The sequence below is a fragment of the Vespa crabro genome, chromosome 3, assembly GCF_910589235.1.
Source record: "Vespa crabro chromosome 3, iyVesCrab1.2, whole genome shotgun sequence".
In the NCBI taxonomy this organism is placed as follows: domain Eukaryota; kingdom Metazoa; phylum Arthropoda; class Insecta; order Hymenoptera; family Vespidae; genus Vespa; species Vespa crabro.
In genome coordinates, this window is record NC_060957.1 from 9,365,215 (window position 1) to 9,384,085 (window position 18,871).

General features: G+C 26.2%; 2 protein-coding genes across 8 annotated transcripts; one reads left to right on the forward strand and one right to left on the reverse strand.

Annotated features, from left to right (window-relative positions):
* Window positions 1–178: 178 nt before the first annotated feature.
* LOC124423156 (ubiquitin carboxyl-terminal hydrolase 47) lies at window positions 179–10,963 on the reverse strand. 6 transcript variants are annotated; one of them, XR_006942020.1, is made up of 19 exons: window positions 10,513–10,962; window positions 9,502–9,586; window positions 8,354–8,560; window positions 8,035–8,272; window positions 7,647–7,825; window positions 7,366–7,540; window positions 7,153–7,274; window positions 6,852–7,045; window positions 6,494–6,705; window positions 6,082–6,305; window positions 5,785–5,952; window positions 5,315–5,693; window positions 4,840–5,217; window positions 4,247–4,687; window positions 3,924–4,180; window positions 3,480–3,842; window positions 3,220–3,395; window positions 2,840–3,133; window positions 179–1,463 (listed from the first exon to the last, which is right to left on the reverse strand). XR_006942020.1 is itself a non-coding variant. In XM_046960602.1 (19 exons), the coding sequence occupies exons 4-19, from the start codon at window positions 8,555–8,557 to the stop codon at window positions 2,983–2,985; spliced, it is 3,861 nt and encodes a 1,286-aa protein (XP_046816558.1). In that variant the 5' UTR covers window positions 8,558–8,560; window positions 9,502–9,586; window positions 10,513–10,578; window positions 10,659–10,962; the 3' UTR covers window positions 2,293–2,982. The 6 variants fall into 6 exon arrangements, 5 of the variants coding, with proteins under 5 accessions (XP_046816558.1, XP_046816556.1, XP_046816561.1 ...); XM_046960602.1 differs by lacking the exon at window positions 179–1,463 and having other exon boundaries at window positions 2,293–3,133; window positions 10,513–10,578; window positions 10,659–10,962; XM_046960600.1 differs by lacking the exon at window positions 179–1,463 and having other exon boundaries at window positions 2,293–3,133; window positions 10,659–10,962.
* A 389-nt stretch (window positions 10,964–11,352) lies between these two features.
* Window positions 11,353–18,056, forward strand: LOC124422759 (importin-7). 2 transcript variants are annotated; one of them, XM_046959636.1, is made up of 19 exons: window positions 11,353–11,549; window positions 12,518–12,599; window positions 12,951–13,101; window positions 13,172–13,330; window positions 13,412–13,568; window positions 13,655–13,845; window positions 13,916–14,089; window positions 14,180–14,325; window positions 14,407–14,570; window positions 14,667–14,786; window positions 14,875–15,201; window positions 15,274–15,460; window positions 15,563–15,786; window positions 15,885–15,977; window positions 16,077–16,303; window positions 16,440–16,645; window positions 16,719–16,994; window positions 17,074–17,217; window positions 17,313–18,056. In XM_046959636.1, the coding sequence occupies exons 1-19, from the start codon at window positions 11,466–11,468 to the stop codon at window positions 17,378–17,380; spliced, it is 3,180 nt and encodes a 1,059-aa protein (XP_046815592.1). In that variant the 5' UTR covers window positions 11,353–11,465; the 3' UTR covers window positions 17,381–18,056. The 2 variants fall into 2 exon arrangements, with proteins under 2 accessions (XP_046815592.1, XP_046815593.1); XM_046959637.1 differs by having other exon boundaries at window positions 16,722–16,994.
* The last annotated feature ends 815 nt before the right edge of the window (window positions 18,057–18,871 follow it).

The window sequence follows — 18,871 nt, forward strand, 5'->3', positions numbered from 1 at the left end:
TTCAGGATACTATACACATATTTGTTCTCTAATAATAATTAATTTCAAAGTTACAAAAATTAACATGCAAAAACATATGTCTTCATAAAACTGTACTTTTACTTATCTGGAAACAAAGCTACTTTCCATATAGAACGCTTTATAAAAACTTATATAATTTGTTATCTTTATCTACATATTTCAAATACAAGGAACAAATTTATTTATATTTAATAAAACAATAACAGTGATTAATGATGTCAACACAGCAACACAAAAATAAGAAAAGCATCACACTATAAAGATAGATGAAATCTCGTACAGCAATCTATTTCTGACCAAAAAGTCCATTCCATTTTCAAATCTTTCATTTGTTCATAATTATAAATATAATTTGGTTCATAATTGTCACATATATTACAAGGCATAACATTGGATCATAGCTGATTGGAAAGTTCAGATGGCAACCTGTATACACATATGTTAAACGAAATATATTTTATAATCTCGGAATTAATTTATCCACAAAAAGGATAAAAATATTCTATTTTACTCTCTCACTCTCTCTCTCTCTCTCACACTCTCTCTCTCACTCTCTCTCTCTCTTTCTCTCTCTCTCTCTCACTCTCTCACTCACACATTGCGTGTGCATGCACATATGTATGTACATGCACAAACTTCCTTGTATTTTCTATGATTTATATTACTAAGAATAAGCAATCAAATTAATTGTTATATGTATTAGCATGTATGCATGCTAAGTCATAATGAAGATATTATACTGAATGTTTTTATATTATATGCAAAAAATGCAAATTGTTATTCCAATCTACAGCATTATTTGACACATTGGCTTGTATATATCTGTACAGAGAACTAAATCATAGCGAAACTGAGAAAATTTTTCTCATTCAATGACAATAGTTTATAGCTATCATTCAATTTTCCGACAGTAATAAAAATCAATTAATTTTACAATTGGAGCCTTATACTCATAATAGTTTACATTTTTATTTAATTACAATATTTGTTCCACTTGGTGCATTTTATTGATAATTTTTTGTTTGTTGTGCAAAAAAAATTCTAATTATCAATGTAAAGATAATATCATTTATAAAAAATTAACATAATCCTGGAAAGATTCTAATCTCATATACCTAATGTTCTCATTTGTCTATAAATTCCATTTTTTATCTGCCAATGAAATAGTTCCACATACAATCAAAGTAATCATTATATATGTAATTTATTAACACACACCAAACTTGTTTTTTACACAACATACAATAAATAAAAGTTACATGAATAACAATAAAAATCGGGCATGTTATTATGTACTAAATAACAGCTGGGATTGATTTAAAAATAATTATCTTTTAGTAAACAGTGATCACTCGATTTGAAATCATTTTCAATTGATATATTATCTTATGAATATTAACTTCTTTCTTTTGGTATGATATTTGCACAAAGTCAATAGATACCTGAAAAGGAGACTATTAAAAGAAATTAAAAATTAAGGGGAACAATAACAACTTTGCATTTAACCCTTTTAGCACCATGTTGTATACAATGAAATAACGTACAAATTGCCAAATGTGAAACTGCTGCTAAATGTTAAATGCAAAAGAACCCTGTACTAAAAGCATGTTTCCATAATGATATATTGTAAGTAATTAAGTAGAATATCATACAAAACAGTTAAAATTGTTACAACATAGGAAACAACGTAAATTTCAATACTTATAATGCAATGAAGAAATTGACATATATAGTGATATGTGCTCTGTTTTGTTATTATTAAATATCACATTCTTGAAATCTTTATTTTCGATTGTATATTTTAGATTTCTAATTCTAATAATTTTCATAATTTAATAGACTCACATATATTGATTGATTCACAAAGTGTACCAGATTGGCTCCACAATTAAACAAAATATTTTTAAAGTTATTATTTACAATATATTTTATTATGGAGCATGTATTTTTTTTATCTTGTTATTGAGTTATATGTATATATGTATCAAATATATCAATGTTAGAAACATATAAATACCAGAAATCATTATCTCATGATTTTTTCTCTTTAAATATAGTTATTTTTATATAAACTGAAAATAACAAAATCAGATAAAAATTTTACTAGTAGTGTACACTATTTTACATATCTAATGCAGGCAGGCATAAATGATAACTTAAGAATAATATTTAAACAAACTAGAGAGGAAAACACTATTACACAATTAATAATGCAATAAATCTTACACACACATAAATGGTATTAAAAGGGTTAATTACAATTGCATTAAATAGACGTATTTTTATAATGTAATTCAATGTTGTGCTTTGACACCGAAAATAGTTTCTAACTTTTGTAAGGTATGTTAATTTTTTCTTTGATAGCTGTACAAGTATTCTGATTTTATTGAATCGTAGAATATAGCTGAGCTTTTACCAAACAAGAATATTGTACGTTGAAAAACATTTATATATTATGAATCGGAGTTATAATTAGACATACAATAGACAATCTGAGTCCATATATTTATGTCAAATACTGATGATTTGTCTTATTGCATCTTAATATTATTGAATTTTATTAGTGATTAGAATCCTTAATAATACCTTCCGGATGAGAAAATAATTTATTAATGTAGAGAATCAGGAATTTTTATATCTTCTACAAACTCCAGAATTAAAAAAAAAAAAGAAAAAAAAAAAGAAAAAAAATAGTGACAACTGAAAATCAAAATCTCTTACTAATTGGCAGCATTATCCAAAGATGCCAAAAACCTGATAGATATTCGAAAACATTTATATTTAAGAAGATGGAAGCTTCGAGATATTGAAAACTTACTGGAGCATAAAACATTTGGTTTCTTGAAAATGTGATATAATCACTGTTTGATGTGCTTCAAGTACTTTGCACCTCAATGTTTCATGTTCCTTATTGTATTCATTTAACTACTGCCATTCAGTAGATGTACAATTAATACAGGATCATTTAGTATCCAAATATATTTTAAGCGCTTTCTCACTACGTCGATTATAACCTGTTGAGGATGAAAGTTGTATGAAACGTGCAGTTTCTTTATTAGTGATTTCCTTCGTTTCATCTGGACTTAACTTTTTTAACTCTTCTCGGCTATCCCTATAATTTTTGTAATTTCATTTATTTATAAATATACACACATAATTTTATTAATATATACAAATATTTAAGTCCTAAATCTTTACCTGTATAAGAAGACACTACCATCTTCAAAATCATCGTATACATTTTCGTTACCAGTAATATGTTCATTCCATTGATGGTCAGTTTGGACTTTTAATACAGGTATATCACATGGAAAAGTACCTTTTCCCTTTGCTATATCTATGTATTTTTCAGGTATATTTGATATAGAAGATATCTAAGGAAAAAAAAGTTGTATTATTAATAATCTGTAATTTTGTACTGCATACTTTATGTTCAATAATTATGTTTGTTTTATTACTTTTCTTCTCAATTCTTCTATCAACTTTTCATCTAATACAACCTCTTGAAATTGACCAAGTTGTACTTTGGCAGGAGACCATCTTCGAACAAACAAAACTACTTGATTGTCGTTATCAGTAACAACTTCTTTTTCTGGTAATTCTTGGACAATCATTTCAAATTGTGTGAGTAGTTGTTGATCAAATTTCTGTTTATCTAAGAATACCTTGGAAGCCGTATTATAATATTTTTTTCTCAATCTACATTTTTCATATGGTATGTCTATATTGTACTTCTTCTTTATTTCTGCTAAAATTTGTTTCTTTGCTTGACCAAATGTCATGTCTTTAGAAAGAATTGTTTCGCATAAAAATTTGTAGGGCTGTTAAAAAAATATATTATAAAAATATATTTCTTATAAATGTAAATTTCAATGGTAAAAATATAGACAATATTTACAAACCTCTGTAATTGAATCGATATGTAATTGAAATAGCTTTATTTTATATTCTCCATTACGCAAAGCTCTTCCTAGTTTTAAATTAAGTCGTTCACCATCATCAAAAGCAAAAAGTTGTTCTGTCAGACAAGTGCATTCAGATTCAGAATCACCAGATTGTCGGAAAACTTTGAAATATTCTACAGGCACGCCTACATAAGGCTGCAAATCTTTTTTCAAAGTGCTTAATCGCATTCTTTTATCTACTAAAACCTTAAGTACTAAAACACGAAATAATTAATAATTTAAAATTTACTATATATTATAACAAAATAATAAATACATACATTTTCGAGCGTTGTTTGTACATGAAGTAGCCTTAAAGTAATATTCAGACTCATCATCAATATCAGAAGTTTGTATGTCTATTTGATTTACTATTTCAAATCGTCTATTATCCGAAAGTGGTGGGTGATAAGATGGTGGAAAATCATCATCTTCTTGAGTATCTCCTACCAAAGTTTTATCACTATCACTAAGACTGCTGTCTTCGCTATTACTTTGTTCAGAAGTATTCCACTCTTCTGGTTCTCCTAATAGGAAATCTGGTATAGGAAGATCATCATTTTTCACCGATTTTTTAATAATATCCCGGAACGTGTTATATTGTACTTCAAGATCACGCTTTATTAAATCATTAATTGATAATTTAGATGGTCCATTACTGAAACGATTTTCTCTATTTTCATATTTGTCAGTTAAAGGTAAATCTAACTCTTCAAGAATTTCTGTAAAAAAAAAAAAAAAAAAAGAAAAAAAAATATATAATATCCCACAATGTTCGCATACATAAAACATTTATATCTTGTTACTATGAAAATAATGCATAGAACCTATAAAATCTATTCAACTATAAAAAATAATATGTTGTTGCTCTTACCTTTGCTTATGTCCGGTATCTGTACTTGCAATGAGATAATATTTTCAAACCTTAATATGAGTTTATATAATGTTGTCTCATAAAATGGTTTATTACTATCGACATCAAGCATAGTAGATACAAATACTTTATTACTTGCATCCATAAATTCAGCTGTTTGAAGGTCAATATCATCCTTATCTATTAATTTAATATCTGTTTTGCGTTTTCGTAAAACTAGTAAAACTAGTTTCATTTGCTTAGGATCCATATTAATGATGTTTCCTAATATTTGCTTGTAATCCTTGACACTTTGTGTAAGCAATCCTCGTACATTAATTGGTCCATCTATAACTTCTACTTTGGGAATATCTATCACAAATACTTTAGTTGTAATACCTAAAATTGAAAGAACATTAAGTATATAAATCAAAATATATAATACAATATTTAATCGTATTATATAAAATATTAAATTAATATGATTTGTACTTACCACCAGGTTGATAAATTTCGAACATTTGATCCTCTTTACATATTTCTAAAAGAAGTTCGACATAACTTTTATTATACCAAATAGTAGAAATTTCTTCTTGATCTCTTCCTTCATAACTACATTCTATCAAATCTGCACTGTGTTTATACGCTACTAAACGGCATTGATTTAATTTAACTACTCCACGAAGATCAAATTTTTTATAAGCTTCTTCCGTTACTTCAGCTAGTTTATATTCTGGCATTACAATTAATCTTGTGTGACATAAGTTACCAGTTACCGGATGATGACAGTAAACTTTTAATTTTGGACATGCTATCTGTTTTTCCCTATTCTTTCTGTCATTGTCTTCACTTTCTTTAATTTTTTTTAACAAATCCTAAAATATAACATAAAAAGAACTTTATATACTGATAATACATTAGAAATAATAATAAATACTAATACCAATATTTTCAAACACATTATACCTGTATATGCCGAGGAAAATCTTGTGCCTGCATTGGTAAAGCATTACGAGTTGGATCTATTTGTCTATACATAAGCATATATGCATTTGTGCTACTACTATATGCTCCACTATAATATGCTCTAATTGAACCACCACCATATGTTTTTTGAATATCATCCTCAGTTATCTAAAATAAACAACATATAGTTTTTATCATTGATTTTCTTCATATTTTATTTTTCAAACTTAAATATGCTTTATTTTTTATCCCTAATTTACTCTATCTTCTAATAATTTTCTATCTTCTATCTCTTACCTGAGTAACACTTTGATCATTGAAGCACCACCATTCTCGTGTTCTAAAATCTTTAATGTAAGCATAATAATGCCCACCACTGGCACTTCCACTATGTATCATAATTGAAAATAATTCATATACATAAGGACCTGATTCTATTATGCAATTACTTTGGTGTTTTTCATTTTTATGATTGTGTTTACTACAATTAGATGTCGATGGTCCATTACTCATATCGATACCTAAATATATAAATAAAAATAACATTTTATATGCTATTTATCTTTTCCTTTATAGGAAGGAAATATAAACAAATAATATTATATGCAAAATTATATAATTATGCATATATCTATAATCAAAATTATCTCTAGAAATAATTACATCCTTAAGTTACAAAATACACAGCAGTAATAATTAAAAAATATACCTTCATCATCGTCTGGATCGTGATTTGTCAATAAACTACTATTTGTGAGATTATTATCACATGGTGGGCAATCATCATCTAATGTACCACTATCTGTAGTTGAACTATCATCACATTTAACACCCACGCCAATATCTTCTTCTCCAGAAGGCGATTCTTGATTTGTAGATGAAATAAAGGAATTTAAGAAAAGTGTATCTGGAAACGTGACTCTAGAACGAAAGATATTAATATGTATAATTATGATTATAGTAATATATGTATACATATAAATAGTTTCTTATATAAAAAGCAGATCGACAAATCAAAATGATCTCAATATATAAAAATTATTTTATCTAATTATTTAACAACTTACTTATCATTAAGTTTGATTCTATGACAACTGTTATTGTCATAATCAAATCGCTTCAGATGTAATGTTAAAAGATATGGAAATTTAGTGAACTTTAATCCTTTCTGTGCATTACATTTTTTGTTACATTTTTCGCAATGATACTGATTTGCTCCCTCTAATGTTTCATATTGAACAAAAGCTTTTATCGCTTCTTCCTATAAACATTTGTTATTTACTGTTTCAGTATTTCGAATATAACTTTATTGTTTTAAAATGTTAATGACGTTATAATATTATATATCATAGCAAAAAAATATATTACCACACTGTTGTATGCTACATTGCTACCAAATGGCCTAACTGGTAGAGGAATATCAAGAAAAGTGTCTTCTCTTGACTTCTCTGTTCCACATTCCAAACACTTCACATAATCATTCATTTTTCCTAAAAGAATAAAACTTGGTATCAAACATTTTTTGTACTATTTTCTTCTAGTATTTTATTTTCCAGTATCAAAACTAGAAAAATAAAATACCTTCATACAATCTATTAATAAGATCAGCTTGTTCTGTGTTTCTAAATTTCAGTTCCAAAGCATCAAACATAACTCTGCAAAGTTCTTGAATATCGTGTTGTTGCCAAGCTTCATTAGAATTCCATCCAAAGCTTTTGGTTAAAGATGTAGTCTCCACTGCAGATTTTGTAGAAGTCTGTTTACAAATTAATATCATTTCTTATAGACAAATAATATATTGTTATTATATTTATTTTACAATATTTAACTATTTTTCCTTATCAATCTATTTATTATCATACCTGCAAGTTAAGGAACAATTTCTGTAACTGATATGGAATACTTTTAGTTTCATCTTTTTCTGAACCTTCAATATACTCCCAATTGTAAAGAGCATTACGAAATTCTGGTGTCATATATAATGCTTGAAGGAGACTATTGAGATAACATGTCATTGCTTGATTGACCAAACCAACATAGCCTTTAAATATTAACAAAACACTTTACATATTTATCTTATAGTAATCAAATTTTATTTAAGTATTTTTTAATTTATATTTTATCTAATAGCTAGCATAACAACAGATAATTATTTACAATATTTGTTATAATCATTACACTTTTTATTAACGATGCTATATCATCGTTATTTTATTTCTATAATTAATTCTTATATTATATTCTACATACTTGTTTCAGGTTTGATAGGAGTTTTCAAATTAATGTTATTCTCATTCCAACTAGATACTTGGTATGAAGGTGTAGGATCACATATTGATGGCTCACATGCTAAATATTTCATAACCTTATTATGAACATTGACAACAAGAGTATTCATCGTTTCATTTGATTCTGAGTTAGGTTCAAAGTCCATATCAAGTAATGATAGTTCTAGCATTGTTTTATTTATCATTTCAGATAGACTAACCTAAATAAAAGATAATGAAAATATTATTATATATATTACCTAGTTTTAATCACAAATATCGTTATAAGGAATGTCACTTACCATTTTTCTTTGTCCCGTATTTAAATGTACTGTAAAAGTATCTGGACGTAATTGATGTTGTGCTTCAATAAGACTATACAGATCTTTAACTTGCATAGATTCATGCAGCTCAAGCTTTCCGCTTATACCTTGTTTATCCTTAGATTCTTTGATGATATATGGAATTAAACATTTTTTATTAATTTCATTCGTCCTATGAACCATGATCTGTAATAAAAGGAAAAGTATAAGAAAAATATAAAATAAACAAATATAAAAACAAGAATATCACAACTTAATCGTATAAATAATAGACAAATATAAAAATAAAGAATACATTTACTTAAAAAAAAAAGAAAAGAAAAGAAAAAAAATCACAAATATATAAATTATAAGGAAAACAGTTTAATATATCAATACTAACTATAACATATTATACAGTAAATATTATACAAAACATACCAAAAATAATTGTTTCAAATATGCATTATATTTAAAATATCTCTTCTAAATAGAATTATTATAAATATTTTTGTAAAAGAACACTTCAATTAGGATGAACTGATATTTAATAAAATATATAATTCATTTAACCAATTATCATACACATATTGCTGATATTAAGTGAGTCAGATTTGGCTTCAAGCCATAAAGAAAATAGGAAATGTTCAAATTCTACGTAATGCAGGAGAACACCACTCTATGTAGCATGACACAGTAGAGATAGCCTATAGAGCCTGCAGTTATATTTAGAATGTCTAAACCAAGACTTGGAAAATGGCTCTTCTCTAACATCAACTGTCCTCTCTTTCCTTCGTAACAAGATAGAAAATTTTTTCTTCTATACTTTAAAATATATCCCTCATCAAAAATATATAAGACTTATAAAATTAGTGAAAAGTAATTAATCAATAATAACAATAATACGAATTGATATTTTAAGGAATATAATAACATTACACAAAATTTAATAAAATTCAGTGATGAAAGCTATAGTTCTAAAAGTATTCCTATTAGCAATTATATATTAAGTATATAGTTTTATTATTACTAATAGTTTTCTTTATTTGAAATTTATTTATTTATTTATTTACTTTTTTTTAATTATAAAATTTATATTTTATCGAAATATGGCATCCATAAAAAATAATAAAACTTTTCAAACTTACATTCTGTTATTTTGTTACCAATAATATAATTGTAATGATATGTATCTCAATATGAAATCTAGTAATATAGACCAAATCAATCAACCTGTAAAAATATAATTAATTTTTTAATACAATTAAATCTTATTAAATTGCATTTTGTTAATTGATTATATAAAATCAAAGTAATTATATTTTTTTAAATAAAAAGTAATAAATTTTTCTTCTTTTCAAAAATAACAATTCTAAACATTAAAATATTATATATATATATATATATATATATATATATATATATATACATACATACATACATACATACATACATACATACATACATATATATGTATATAAATATATATATAAAGATTTTACACATAATTATTTACCTATAACATATAAAAAAAAAGATGTATACAAAAAATTGTATATAAGGGAAAAATTTTATGTTCATATATATATGTATATATATATACATATATATATACACATATATATATGTGTGTATATTTATATATATAAATAGCTATACTCATATAGCCATTCCCAGACAATCTTGATTTTACCATAAAATAAGCACAAGCTATTCATATATATTATAATTATAAATATAAAGGAAACAATACTAAATGAAAAACGAAAAGAGAAAAAAATCCAATGTTACAAATATAATTTTTTTGCTAACATCATGTTAAAAAAAAATAGACAGCTATATTTTAAATGTGTGTAGCTCATTTTTAATCTTTATTTAGTCAAAATTTCAAATGAATAGAGATGAATGAAACATGATCACAGATAAGACTCAGAAGAATGGAATGTACTCCTGTGTAAAGAAAGATGTTATACCAAGCTTTTCAATCACACATTATCCACGATGAAAAATGATTTCACCTAACATGCAATTGATATATCATAGGTAGGTTATTCACCGCAATAACGATACAGAACTACCGGCATTTTACGTTTTTAACTTAACGATCAGATTTAATAGATATTTCAAAGGTCTTACGAAATGGCTGATCAAATACTCACGATGTCACTTTGTGAACTAAATTTATATATTTCCTCACAATATCTACACAATATCTAAATACCGTACTGTTGAAAACCACGGAATAATATAATACTTATATTACTCATCGAATTATAAAGAACGAACTGAATTTATCATATCTTACCAAATCACTGACACATGTGCAACAATCACTTTACGCCATGTTTCTGGCAAAGCAGAGATCAACCTGGTACTGCCTGATATGGATAGGCAGTATTATTTGAGAACGCCTGGAATATACGCACAAATTTGAATTATGTTACTGACCACACAAAGCACGTTACATTTAGAAGAAACCAATCATTGTATTGTTTTTTTTTTTTTCGTATTCTACTAAACTATTTTATATAATCACAGTCTACTGTATAATTGTATGTGTTTAACGTATATATAAAATATTTTTAAGTTTTGTTTTTTTTATAAGCAACTCATGAGTTTTTTTTGAATGTTTTTCTATTCGATTTTAACGAATGAGTTTTCATGTAGCACAAAGGATGTAAATAACGGACAATATTGTAAATCAGCTAGATTGTAAATCGATCGAAAAATTGTTCTAAACATGTCACAGATATATGCTTCGTTCACATGTTTACTGGTGAATATGAAATGCTTCAAATGACAATAATCGAAGTGATCGTAATATATCAGCTAATGTCAAATTAATATTATAACTATATTGAACATTATTAAAGTAGAAATACTTATTGCAATTAATCATTACATGATTGGAAAATTGGACAATCACATTTTGTTTCTCTTCTAATCACTATGTAATTTCTGCTTGAACGCAACAATTCGAGGTTTTAAAGTCGCCATATTGTTTTGTCACGTGACAAGGTGGCAGTGAGGTGAATGCGCCGGGTCAAATTTATGAAGAACGGTAAAAAATTCACGCGTATTAACTGACACAATAGCTTAAATATTTACGAAAATGGATCTTCGTAAATTAACAGAATTATTACGTGCTACTATTGACCCTTCTCAACAAAAGCAAGCTGAAGATCAATTGAATCAGGTATGAGGACTTGAAAAACGTGCTTTGATACTCTGATACTTCATGGACGGAAAAACATGTGGCTTCGCTTTTATATTCACCAAGTCTTTTTTTCTATTCTTATTTCTTTAACCTTATTTCGATCTTTGATATATTTTCATGAATGTTTGACTTCTACGATTTAATACATTCAATAGAAATAATATATACCGAAAAAACGATGTATTAAAATATTTTATTACAGCTAGTATGTTTTACTATACTTCATACATGGGCATGCAGAATTAATTCCAAAATATCTATTTGCACCAAGCAGTATAATATAGAGCCGCATTGATATAGATATTTTTTCTAATTAATAATATTATTTATATTATATATATATCCTTTTTATTAGATTTACAATTCATTTAATTTTTTTTAAACTAACCTCTTTATGCTTTCTTGGTCTCTCCCTCCCCTCTCCTTTTCTCTTATGATATATTTTATGTAATTTTACATATGTAGCATATAATATATTTTTTTTTATAAATAAGTCAGTAAATAATGTAAAAGACAATTACTCAATTTACATTTTATAATAAATTTTTGGTTATATATTATAATTCTTAAAAAATATTTTTATACATTTTTTACGAATAATTGTATATACAAGATTAAATCATTCTATATGCTTCATGTAATTACTAAATATATTAACTATGATTTCTTTTTCTAGTAACTAAGGAATTACTTTATATGAAGACTTAACTGCATATTGTTATTGATAACTTACTAATGTTTCATATTTATATATCTAATCATTTTAACTTTTGTGAATTATATAGCAAACATTACATAATTTTTTTTAAAAAACGGACATTTTTTATAATATGCATATATAATACATATGCTTTTATATACTTATCTATTGTATATGAATTCTTTTAATAGAACTATATATATATAAATAAATAATAAATATTGAAAATATAAAAATTTCTTTTCAGATTCACAAGATTATAGGTTTTGCTCCTACTCTTTTACAAGTAGTTATGTCAGCTGAAGTTGACATGCCTGTCCGGCAAGCCGGTAAGCATAAAAAATACTTTATTATATTTAGATGTACATATTTTAAAAAATGCATATTATTGTATACAGTTTCTTTTTTTATTTATATTAATAATTATATTAATATTAATAAAATTTTTAATATAATCTTTCCTAAAGATATTATCTTTAATAAATATAATCTTTATATGTAATATATATATATATACATTAGAATATTATAAGTATGAAAAATATTTATACAATTAAAAATAAGAATACATTAAACATTTTATTATATAAAAAGAATTATTTTCACTGTATATTGGTTACTTGATATATGTTATTAATATTATAATTCATATAGTAATATAATGAAGAAATTTTTTATAGGTGTTATATATTTGAAAAATTTAATTACCACAAATTGGGCTGACAGAGAAGCTGAAAATGGACCTGTAGAATTTAGTATTCATGAACAAGATCGTGCTATGATACGTGATGCAATAGTGGATGCTGTGGTTCATGCACCTGAATTGATTAGGTAAATATATCATTGAATTTACTTGAAAATTATTATTTCATATTACGTATTACTTTGTTTATTTGTTTAGAGTGCAACTAGCAGTATGCATTAGCAATATAGTAAAACATGATTTCCCTGGAAGATGGACTCAAATTGTTGATAAAATTACAATATATCTTCAAAATCCTGATGCTTCTTGCTGGCCTGGTGTTCTCCTTGCATTATATCAACTTGTCAAAAACTTTGAGTAAGTTTTTGACAAGCTATTTAATATTCGTAATAAAATGAAAAGATTTATAATACATTATAAATATTATAATACTCTTAGGTACAAGAAAGCAGAAGAAAGGGGACCATTGAACGAAGCAATGAATTTACTTTTCCCTATGATTTACCAATTGATATTACGTTTATTGCCAGATTCATCTGAACAATCAGTTTTACTTCAAACACAAATTTTGAAAATCTTTTTTGCACTTACTCAGGTATATAATAAGATCAGACAAATTATTTTATATAACCATTTATCGAATATCATTTATTGAGGTTATCATTTCCACTTTTAATTTAGTATACGCTGCCTCTTGATCTTATATCGAAAGAAGTGTTCTCCCAATGGATGGACATAGTACGACAAGTAGCTGATAGGCCTGTCCCACCAGAGACTAATAATCCTAATTTAGACGACGAGGAACGTGTAGAACTTCCTTGGTGGAAATGTAAAAAATGGGCTTTACATATTCTTCATAGAATGTTTGAGAGGTAATTTATCTACATATAAGATCACAAATATCACTGGTTATTTGTTAAATTATGTTACTTTATATTTTAGATATGGTAGTCCTGGTAATGTAACCAAAGAATATAAAGAATTTTCAGAATGGTATCTTGAAACATTTAGTGGTGGAATTTTAGAAGTTCTTTTAAAGATTTTGGATCAATACAGAAGAAAAATCTTTGTCTCTCCTAGAGTGATACAACAATCAATTAATTATATTAACCAAGGGTAAGAGTATACAATCAATTATCTTATAAAAATTATTTTTCAAGTTTTATTATATTTTCTGATTAAATAATTTTTTATTTTATACTGCAGTGTTAGTCATGCTTTTTCTTGGAAGTTTTTGAAGCCTCATATGTTTGAGATCATTCGTGATGTGCTATTTCCTATTCTTTCATACTCTGCTACTGATGAGGAATTATGGAATAACGATCCATATGAATACATAAGAGTCAAATTTGGTAAAAGCATTATAGCAATAATAATTTTCTATAACATTACTATTTATTAAAAATTAAAAAAATGTGTTTCTTTTATTTCAGATATTTTTGAGGACTTTGTATCTCCAGTAACAGCAGCACAGACCTTATTGCATTCTGCATGCAAAAAACGAAAGGATATGTTACAAAAAACTATGCAATTTTGCGCAGAAGTTCTAACAAGTCCAAACGCTGATCCACGGCAGAAAGATGGCGCATTACATATGGTAAATTTATTTAGAAGAAAAACATGCAGATTTATTATACATAAATGCATGATTCTGCACACATATACTTAATACATATAATTATATTTTGCTTAGGTTGGAAGTTTAGCAGACGTTCTGCTTAAAAAGAAACTTTATAGGGAACAAATGGATAAAATGTTAGTACAGCATGTGTTTCCCGAATTTAATAGTCCACATGGCCATATGCGAGCAAGGGTAAAATAAGAATTAAATTGTTTAATTATTAATAATTTTAATTATATATTTATGAAAATTAAGGTAAATAATATTATTATATTTTTAGGCTTGTTGGGTTTTACATTATTTCTCTGAAATAAAGTTTAAACAAGAACAAATCTTAGTTGAGGCAATTAGACTGACAACAAATGCTCTTTTGACTGATCATGATTTGCCTGTTAAAGTTGAAGCTGCTATAGCTCTTCAAATGCTTTTGTGTGCACAAGACAAAGCTCAGAAGTACATAGAACCACTTATAAAACAAATAACTCTCGAATTATTAGCTATTATAAGAGAAACAGAAAATGATGATTTAACGAGTGTTATGCAGAAAATTGTTTGTACATATACAGAACAGCTTATGCCAATTGCTGTAGAAATTTGTCAACATTTGGTAAATATACATGTCTTTTCTTATATATTTATATAAAACCATGAATAAAAAGTAAATAATAATTTCGTTTAGGCTGCCACGTTTAGTCAAGTTCTTGAAACTGATGAGGGTAGTGATGAAAAGGCAATTACTGCAATGGGTATTTTAAATACAATAGAAACAGTATTGACAGTGATGAAAAATCAACCTCAAATTATGGCACAATTAGAACCAACTGTTTTACAGGTGGTAGCTCATATATTTAGTCAAAGCGTTATGGGTAAGTTGCTCTTTAAATAAATATATAGTTATGCGCGTGCGCACATGTATCTTTGTATGCAAAACAAAAAATAACATCAGTTTAATTATACTATTTTTATAGAATTTTATGAAGAAGCACTTTCATTAGTCTTTGATTTAACGGGTATGACTATTTCTGAAGATATGTGGAAGGTTTTAGAACTCATATATCAGCTTTTCCAAAAAGATGGTTTTGATTACTTTACTGATATGATGCCAGCATTACATAATTATATCACTGTAGATACACCAGCATTTCTATCAAATGAAAACTATATACTTGCTATGTTTAATATGTGTAAAGCTGTAAGTTTTTTCTTTTTTATATAATTTTGAGTTTTGTGAAAAATGTTTTTAAAATATTATATTATTATTAATTTTACTTCAAAAACTCTTGTGTTTAGATATTAACTGGTGATGCTGGTGAAGATCCAGAGTGTCATGCTGCAAAATTATTAGAAGTTATTATTTTACAATGTAAAGGGCATATTGACCAGGTATATTTATTAATTTGATTAAATTAATTTACTTGGCCTTTTGTGTATATAAATACTAAATTATGTACTAAATATTATTTCATATTTACTATCTTCCAGTGCATACCTTCACTTGTGCAATTAGTATTAGAACGTTTAATGCGAGAAGTAAAAACATCTGAATTAAGAACTATGTGTCTTCAAGTAGTCATTGCAGCTTTATATTATAATCCTGCTTTATGTCTTGAAACAATGGACAGATTACAAGGAAATCTTGGACAATCTCCAGAGCCAATTGCATCGCATTTTATTAAACAATGGATTCATGATACTGATTGCTTCCTAGGGTATATAATATTTATTATTAAAATTAAATTATTCTAATAAAAATCAGATATTACATATTATTCTAAATTATATGTTTATTGCAACAAATAAAATTATATATAATATTATTTTCATAAATTTGTATTCTCTGTTTAGGTTGCATGATCGAAAACTTTGCGTTCTTGGATTATGTACCTTGATTAGTATGGGTCCTGCTAGACCAACAGCAGTGAACGAATGTGTTCAACAAATAATTCCATCTCTGATTTTATTGTTTGATGGCCTCAAGAGAGCATATGCTGCTAAAGTAGCAGATGGAGATGAGGAAGATAATGAAGAGGAAGAAAGTGATATTGATGAAGGTTTTAATAATTCTTTGTATTAAAATATATAGAAAAGATTTTCATATGTTATTAGCACGAACCGTGTTTTCAGAAGTTTTGTCATCAGATGAAGATGAAATTGATGATGCTAGTCAAGAATATCTTGAAAAATTGCAAGAAAAAGTAACAAGGTCTTCAGGACAGCATGGTTTTAATGTCAGTGCATCCATTCAAGACGGGCATGGAGATCATAGATCTGATGTTGATGATGAAGATGATTCTGATTATGATGCAAATGAAGAAACTGCTCTAGAAAGTTATTGTACACCTTTAGATTCAGAAGATACAAATCAAGATGAATATGTTGTTTTCAAAGAAGTTATGCAAAGTAAATATTGGTTAAATTTAATATTTTATATCTGAGATATTTTATTACTGTAAAAATAACTATATATGTACATATTTAGATATTGAAAGAACTGACTCAACTTGGTATAGGGCATTAACGAGTCATTTAACAGCTGAGGAACAGAAAGCATTACAAGAGATTATAGTTTTAGCAGATCAACGTAAAGCAGCTTTGGAAAGCAAAAGAATCGAGCAAAGCGGCGGTAATTACACCTATTTTTATATATGTTGTTAATTACAAAGTTATAGAAGATATTTCAAAGTTTAATATTATATAAATGTTTTTACTATTTTATAGGTTATGCTTTCCATTCTCAAACTATACCCACTTCATTTAATTTTGGCGGAACACCTTTAAGTCGATAAGTATTTTTAATTATTTCTATTTGTATTGAATAAGTAAACAAATTACAAGGCATCTGAATTGGATACTAATAGAGTACATAATTACTACATGACCATTTGGAAGACATTGTGCATGTCCTATCTGCTATTTTTATGTACACTGATAGTAATTGGACAAAATTTTATTCTGATATGATGCTTAAAATATATTTCCATTAAATCATGTATACACATGCTATTGTTTCATTAGTCGAGACATTAGTATGACATTTTATTTGTCTAGTGAGTGATAGTGTATAATCTTTTATAGACATTCAATATAAAAATAATTCAATTGACCTATTGGAAAAACTGCTATTTGTCTAGTAAGCTTCTGTACATACTTTAATAAATGAACATAATTTTATTTAAATCTATAACTTTTGAATTAATAATAATTTGAAAAATAATAGCTTGCTAGACACATCATTTTTACTGATAGTTACACATATTTCTACAGAACATTTAGTCTATATATTTGTTAATGAAACTATGTTAAATTGTTGGTATGAATATTGGGGGACTGTTTTGACTATATGACCAAAATTGCGTAACCTCATTTTATAATAATGTCTTTACTTTATGAAAGCTTTTATTGTACACAATATTGCTCTGCTTGTACAGATGCTGTTCTTTAATAAAAAGAAAGTAGAAGGTTCCAAAGCTATTAAATATGATAAACCCATCAGTAAATATTGAAATATAAATATAGTACTATTTATAATGTCATTTGGATTGCCTGTAAAAAAAACAGTGACAACAAATTATATATATATCTCATTATACAATTTATTCTAGACTTTTCAAATTAAATACCAAGTTAAATCATTGTTAATACTTAATAAATAGGAAGTTATAGTGATGAATATAGTAAAAAATTATAATATTGCAAATTGATGAATTTATTAATCATGAGTGATAACTTCAAAAAAATGCCAATCTTTATATTGAATTTAAATAATTTTGACTAAAGGAAGGTTTCTTCTTATGCTATATTTTTAATAATATAACAAAAATCTTTAATACTGCAGTATAAAATAAAGTAACAATTATAATCATTAATTGGTCATTAAAAGTTATTTCAAGAGAAATTTATGTTCTTTTATCTAACTATTATTATTTATTAAATGGATTAACATATTCACTCTTCATATAAAATTTGTAATAATTGAAGATAATTTAAATTAATATCATAGTTTTATTTTTTCATGTGATCATTTTATTAAGAAAGTACATCTAATTCAGACAAGCTTTTGTAAAGTAAATAGCAGCACATCACCATACACTGCATTTAGATTTGATTAGATAGTAACACTTATTTAACATAAAAAAAGATTAAAGTCAACAACTTCACATAAATAGTATAGTGATAACTCTCTAACTAACAAATACAATATCACTACAAATTTATTATGCATAAGTTTCTACAGCAATCCTTGACCATAAATAAGTGATTACTGAGTGCAACTTTAT

Coding starts and splice junctions, on each gene's coding strand:
- LOC124423156 (XM_046960604.1), bottom strand. CDS start 8,557: ATGGTTCATAGGACGAATGAAATTAATAAAAAATGTTTAATTCCATAT. Junction 7,826..8,034: donor TCCTATCAAACCTGAAACAA/GTATGTAGAATA, acceptor TAATATTTAAAG/GCTATGTTGGTTTGGTCAAT. Junction 3,396..3,479: donor TAGAAGAATTGAGAAGAAAA/GTAATAAAACAA, acceptor TTTTTTCCTTAG/ATATCTTCTATATCAAATAT.
- LOC124422759 (XM_046959636.1), top strand. CDS start 11,466: ATGGATCTTCGTAAATTAACAGAATTATTACGTGCTACTATTGACCCT. Junction 14,326..14,406: donor ATACATAAGAGTCAAATTTG/GTAAAAGCATTA, acceptor CTTTTATTTCAG/ATATTTTTGAGGACTTTGTA. Junction 15,202..15,273: donor TAGAAATTTGTCAACATTTG/GTAAATATACAT, acceptor AATTTCGTTTAG/GCTGCCACGTTTAGTCAAGT.